Source organism: Phaethon lepturus, unplaced genomic scaffold (assembly GCF_000687285.1).
Source record: "Phaethon lepturus isolate BGI_N335 unplaced genomic scaffold, ASM68728v1 scaffold6048, whole genome shotgun sequence".
Lineage (NCBI taxonomy): Eukaryota > Metazoa > Chordata > Aves > Phaethontiformes > Phaethontidae > Phaethon > Phaethon lepturus.
In genome coordinates, this window is record NW_010556791.1 from 12,848 (window position 1) to 19,109 (window position 6,262).

Genomic DNA, 6,262 nt, shown 5'->3' on the forward strand with positions numbered 1-6,262 from the left:
CCCCCCGCCAAATTCACATGGACATGACTTACACATTATTAAGGTAAGCATATCATCCCTACGTTATCAGAAACTAATTTGTGAAGTACACCAGACTGTTACAAAACTGGTACCTAATAAACTTTATTGCCATTATCCAGCTCCTCCACATCTTATTTGACCATGAACTTGATCAGTTAGAAAAAGCGAAGTATATTCACCTGATAGGCATGAAAAGGTCACTTTAAAAAGAGGTCTGCTTAAAACTTCTGTGCCAACACACAATACAGCCAACAGCATATATATATCGTAGGAAGCAAATCCCTCAATTTCTGAAAAAATGGTATAAAAATATTGAACATCATACCTCCACACTCTTCTATAAGATTGGCTATGGTTTCCGCTTCATCTTCAGCCATTTTTAATATATTACTTAGTCCATCCAGAACCACTTGCACAACTTGCGCATCTTTTACTGTCAGCAAATTGCAAAAGGGAGGAATTACATTTTGTTGAATTAAGTATGCCACCTAAGGGGGAAAAAAAGCAAATAGTTAAATCATGCATGTGACAGAAGCAAACAATGCAGCACAAGCACGCATGCAAACAAGTTTAATCAAGTCAAAGTACTCAATTACCCAACAAGGTAAGAGTATTCTGCAGCAGTCACTTTCAGAAATTCTTGTTTTAGACTATTAGAAGGGAACATTTATGTATTACGTTCCAAATATATTTCAAGTGTACAACACACAAGTAGTAGATACTGTGAATTTTTCAGTTAGACAAGGAGTTTCAACCTCATCTTTGCAAAATCACACCACCACCCCAACCCCGCCACAAATCTCATCTTCGGGGCTTACAAGAGAGTAAGTGTATTTCTACTCAATGGCTACCACCCTTATAATTATCACACTATTATCCATAGGGGGGAAAAAAGTACAGATAGAGATGTCAAATGACCAGGAATGTCATCAGAGCCTGAATGCAGTCATTCATAGCTACTAGGCCAACCTAACAGAAGGGCTTCCGTCCAAGTCCCCATTGACACTCCTAGTCTCAGGTCATACCAGAAACAACTGAAGTTCACTCTTAAATCCCTTGGGGAAAAGGGAAGAGAGATACTGAACAGGGGAAAATACAGACATTCATAACCCTGGCACAGAAGTCTAAACCAATCAGCTGATGTACTCTCTCAAATACACCCAAGGAAGATAATGGACCTTTTCTTAAGGTTTGACTCACTTGGTCTTTTCTTCCGCTGATCGTTAAGTTGCTTATTGCCCAAGCAGCTTCTTTCTGAGTACCAAAGTCACCCTAAAAATACAATCACAAATAGAAATAAACATTCCAGTTTCTATGTTATGTAGTATTCTACTAAAAGCTTGTATTTGTTACAGTCCATTCTGCACGGTATCACCAGATCAGTTTTCAGTAAGTAGGCAAAGTAACTAACAAATTCTGTAGGTGTTTGAACGTACTCACAGTGTTCCTTCCCTGCAACCATGTTTTAAGTCTACCCTCCAGAGGAAGGGAAATTTGTTCGCATCAAAATAAATAAAAACTGTAGTACTCCGCACTCTCGCATTCCTTATCAACAGCTGTCATATACTACAGTGAGAGATAAGCAGTCAGTGCCAATTTTGATAAACCACTGTACATACTATAACTATGTCTGCCTCTGAAGTTAGTCAACGCAAGTCTGCTTACTGAATTTAAAGAGAAAGGTCTCCAAGTCTTTTCTCAGTGATCAATAAATTGGCAGTTAACAGAACTATTTGTTAACAACTATATGTTACTTAGGGGAAAAAGGAGAAGTATTTCTTCATTCTCAACCCCAGCCTCTACACTGAAGCAAGGTATTGCGTCTGTCACAGCTGAATACATCCTAAGGTTGGTATTTCTGGCTTCCTTCCACACTTCAGGAAAGAAAAATCAAGTAACGAATAAAGCAAAACGTAGGACGTATTTGAAAGAAATGTTGTGCTGTTCCCATTTAGAAACATGCTTTTAGCTACCCTTCCTTCTCACATGGCAGATCCTTGTGAGCACAACGTGGTTTGAAAACTAATGTTTTAAAAGACAATAATGCCCAACAGCAGAAAAGGTATACAGGTATTTGAAGTCCCAAATGATGACCCATTATCATGCAACCTCTACTATTCAAGAAGGAATGAGAAACTTTGTGAAAAAGCATGAGAACAGCATTTCAGGAGAGTTTGCAACCAACTACTTGACTTTACTATTTAATAAAAAAAGGCAACAAAAGCAGTCATCTCAATAAACTTCCTCTATTACTGAAAATAAGTATATACCCATAATGCATACACCGTATTGTTTTTCTATGGGAAGAACTCCAAACATACAAAAGCTACAATTATTTCCTAAGGCAACCTATTTTTTGCTGATGCAGTTTTACCTGTTTAAAAAAACTAGATGGGACAACCACAGTCCACAATCTAGTGTCACAGATCATTACTCGGAACACTCTCAGGCTAGATAAATGCAGTAACACAAACCGGTTAACAAACACCGTTTTTGAGTACTTCCTTCTGTTTCCAGATAATGCGGGGGAAAAAGGGTGAAGTTCTTAAGCTTTGGCAAAATGCTAGGAACTAACTAGATGCTGTTCCCATCCAGACCTCTTCATGCCACATGTAAGAGTAAAGAATTCTACCCCCATTGTTTACAAAGTGAGAAAGAGCATTTAAATGAGATTAGAAAGACCTGAGATCCCCGCTCTGCTTCCATTCCCCAATACATCTGGCACTCAGCAGCTCACAGCACTTCACAAGAGAGTATCAACAGTAATGTATTTTATCTTGCAACATACAAAAAATGCTCAAGCGTATAGTTTACCTCTGCCCCCCACGTTTACAGTATGATGTAAAACATGAAGCAAGGAATTCAATGTCACTTTCCCCAATTAAGGAAACAAACAGTTAAATCCTTCTTGTTATCTAACCTTATCTAGAAGATGTATTATCATTGGAACAAGGTTTGCATCTATTACCGCCTGAACTTGCTGCTGATTTCCTGCAGTGATGTTAGATAGGAACCACACTGCTTCCTGCAAAATAAAAGGGTGTAAGAAATTATTAATTCAGATAGTCTTGGCATATTTTATTTCCACTCTAAGATTTTAGACATGCACATTTTTAGATCTGCAATTCATACACTAGCCAATCTCAAATACAATCAAGTATTGTATCAGCTTGATTGCACCTAGCTGAATTCCTAATAAGTAGACTTGGCATACAGGCAAAGTGAATGGTCTCGCCTTTCTCACCCACAAGACTCTTCAGCCTTACCAAGTTATAACCAAATACTCCAAACCCACAGATTAAAAGGAAAAAATATGTGGAGACAAAAGAAGTCACAAGGCTACAAATGAGCACTCGTAATTGATTCCAGTGATTCCTAGTGAGAATAAATGGTACAACAGTTTTCAGCTATGGTCAGATGAGCTCCAAAATCTATTACAGCACCATGTTTTCCAGACATTAGTGGTAGAAGACAGTATGTTCTTTACCTGCTTCATAACATTTATTAGTGTCAATCATCAAGAAAATGCAACATCTATTACTTAAAAGCTTGCTTTTCAAGAATACTGTAAAGTTATATGACCCTTTATGATCATTCTGTCCATAAGCCCAGGACTCTCTCCTTCCAGCAATAACCAACAGCAGGTGCCTAGGAAAGGTGTAAGTAGAGATCTTTTCCCCAGTAGGCCCTCACAGTCCTGAGCAGTTGAAATTTTGAACTAAGCCAAAGAATGTATTTGGATTCTTATGCTAAACAAGGATTGAGAGCCCCCTCACCCCACTTTAAGTGGGAATCTATACTTTAGTCAAGAAAAAACAAACACAGTTTCACCTAAAATTTTAAGTATATTCAGACTATCAACTTTTTTTAATCTTATAGCTGATAGGTTTCTCCCTTCCTAGAAACCCTCCATGACTCCTCCTCAATTTCTTTCTCCTCTTATCTGGCATGACAACTTTTTAGACAAGTATTTCTCTCAACATGAGATGCAGAAATTCTCACATTTCATTCAACTGAATCTCTCGGATCAGATCACAGGATCACTTTCATTAATGAACCTGTTAGAGATGTAGGATGCCTGGGCTTGTCTTGGTGGGCTTGTTTTGGGCTTTAATCATCGGCAATGTTGTAAAGTGGCACCCCAGAACTTAACAACATGCCTCAGATGCACTCCGGAATCAGCACTGCATTATCAGTGCCCCCATTTAAAGTCTTTTCTATACATGCGCACACGCACACGCTCCCCACCCCCACCCCGCATATGTTTAAATTCTATTTATCACACACACTCCATTCAAAGAGACATCCGATTATCTCTACTTCATCACTTCCAAGAGAGTCAGTTTAATTAAAGCGACATTTCAAAAGTTAGAGTTCTTGATATGTAAGTCAACAGCTAGAATAAGATAAAGCTTTAATTTAATAAAAATTCAATTAAAAGAATCAGGAAACAACATTCTTGCCAAGTACAAGTTTGCAGTTCCTCAGAGATTATTCTGCGGATGTTAACTTCAAGAAAAATTTCAGCACCCTGCCTACTCTTGCCATAAAGTGGCGTAAGTAGTCAATTACTCAAATCTCTACCACGCTACATTATGTGGAATCCAAAACAGCTAAGCCAAGTATTAAAAAGTTATTAAATTGGGTGCAATCTCTGCAGTTACTTACCTTATTAATTTTTTCTTTGGGATGTGTCAGAAGTGCTGGAAAATGTGAAAGAGCTTCACAATTCAGAACTACCTGTGTCTGTTCATCGGTACCAGTGACAATGTTTCCTACAGCTCTCAGTGCAGCAGTCTGAAACAAAACACTTTCTTTAAAAGGTATTTCTAGCTGAGCACATACTTTCAAACAGTAGTAGCTAGAAAAGCAAAAGGGTTTATGCGAATGTTATACCACGCAAAAAAAGTACTCTTTAAACTCCAATGTGAACTACAAAAAGAAACCAACTACTTTCTCTAGTATTACATTTTGAGCAACACTTCCTTCAAGTTGTCCAAACTTACTTGTACTTTAACTTCTTGATGACTGAGAAGAGGAACCAAATGAGGGACTATTCCGGAGTCTATCACCATCTGGATCTGTTCATTGCCAGCATCCGTTAGATATGAGAGTGCCCAGACTGTATCTACCAATATCTAACAGTAAAAACATTTATTTGTAAATACTACAGAAATATTGCAAGTCTTACAAAGAAAAAAGTTAAAATGTAAAACAATTCTCACTGAAGCCTGAATTGATGCAATAGAGCAAAAACCCACTTTGTTTTACAAACTTCATACATTCCACTCTACAGAAATCTGAAAAACAACTGCTCTTCAACATGTTCTAGTTCCAGATAATACACAGAGATTAAAAAACCAGCTAAACAACAGCTAAACTGCTATGAAGTACCGGTAGACAATGTGAGATATTAAAGACTCATCCCTGGAAGGAAGATAAAGCTCTAGCAATATTAAGCTACGGATATTTGGAACTCTCAAACTAACAAACTCTACATTATATGGCATCAGATTATTTTTTTTCCTTGGCATTCCACCACAAAATTTAAGAAAAGCTTTGAAATTTTTTTAACATCTGGCACAGCAGCACTTAAACTGAAATTCCTTCTGTGTGCGTGCATACATGTGTGTATTCACACACAGAAAAGCCAATTTAAATAGCCGTAAATCTGACCATTTCAAGTGACAACCTACAAAAAAAATGGAGTTAGCATTGTTTCAGCTGACAACTCTTGACCTATTCACAGATACAGCCATTTCAAGAAATTCAAATAAGCTTAATTTTACCTACTTGTATACAAGAAATTAAATAATATAGTTACCATGCAAACTTTAGTTAATACATTTAAATATATTTTGGAAAAGCACTGTTGCCATTAACTTAGACAACTGAGCTACAACTTCACCAGGCAGCAAAGAATTAATCTTAATCAATTCTGACTTATGTTTAGGCAAAAAGCTGACCTATTTCATAATTTCAGTAAAGTTTCAAATTTCAGTAAAATTTCGCTCATTTATCTCACTATTAAAAAACCCTAATGTTCACATTTAACTCCTCAGAAATTACATCTAAAGTTAACATTTTACATATGCAGCAGACACTAAATTTTTTCCATTTATACCGATTTTCATTACAACCTCAAACTTAAGTGCTAGTGGAAAAAAGAATCCCATATTGATCTGTAAATGAATGTTCACAGAAGTACAACTGAAACTGCATTTTGTTTTCTAGTGTAGGG

General features: G+C 37.0%; 1 protein-coding gene across 1 annotated transcript in view; it reads right to left on the bottom strand.

Annotated features, from left to right (window-relative positions):
* Positions 1 to 6,262, bottom strand: part of KPNA4 (karyopherin alpha 4 (importin alpha 3)) — an 18,520-nt gene that overhangs the window by 3,978 nt on the left and 8,280 nt on the right. Inside the window, exons 10-14 of the mRNA XM_010292555.1 lie at positions 5,028 to 5,159; positions 4,690 to 4,818; positions 2,942 to 3,046; positions 1,222 to 1,293; positions 347 to 509 (exon numbers count right to left, since the gene is read on the bottom strand). Of these exons, the coding sequence (XP_010290857.1) occupies positions 347 to 509; positions 1,222 to 1,293; positions 2,942 to 3,046; positions 4,690 to 4,818; positions 5,028 to 5,159 (601 nt within the window). The remainder of the gene's footprint in view (positions 1 to 346; positions 510 to 1,221; positions 1,294 to 2,941; positions 3,047 to 4,689; positions 4,819 to 5,027; positions 5,160 to 6,262) is intronic.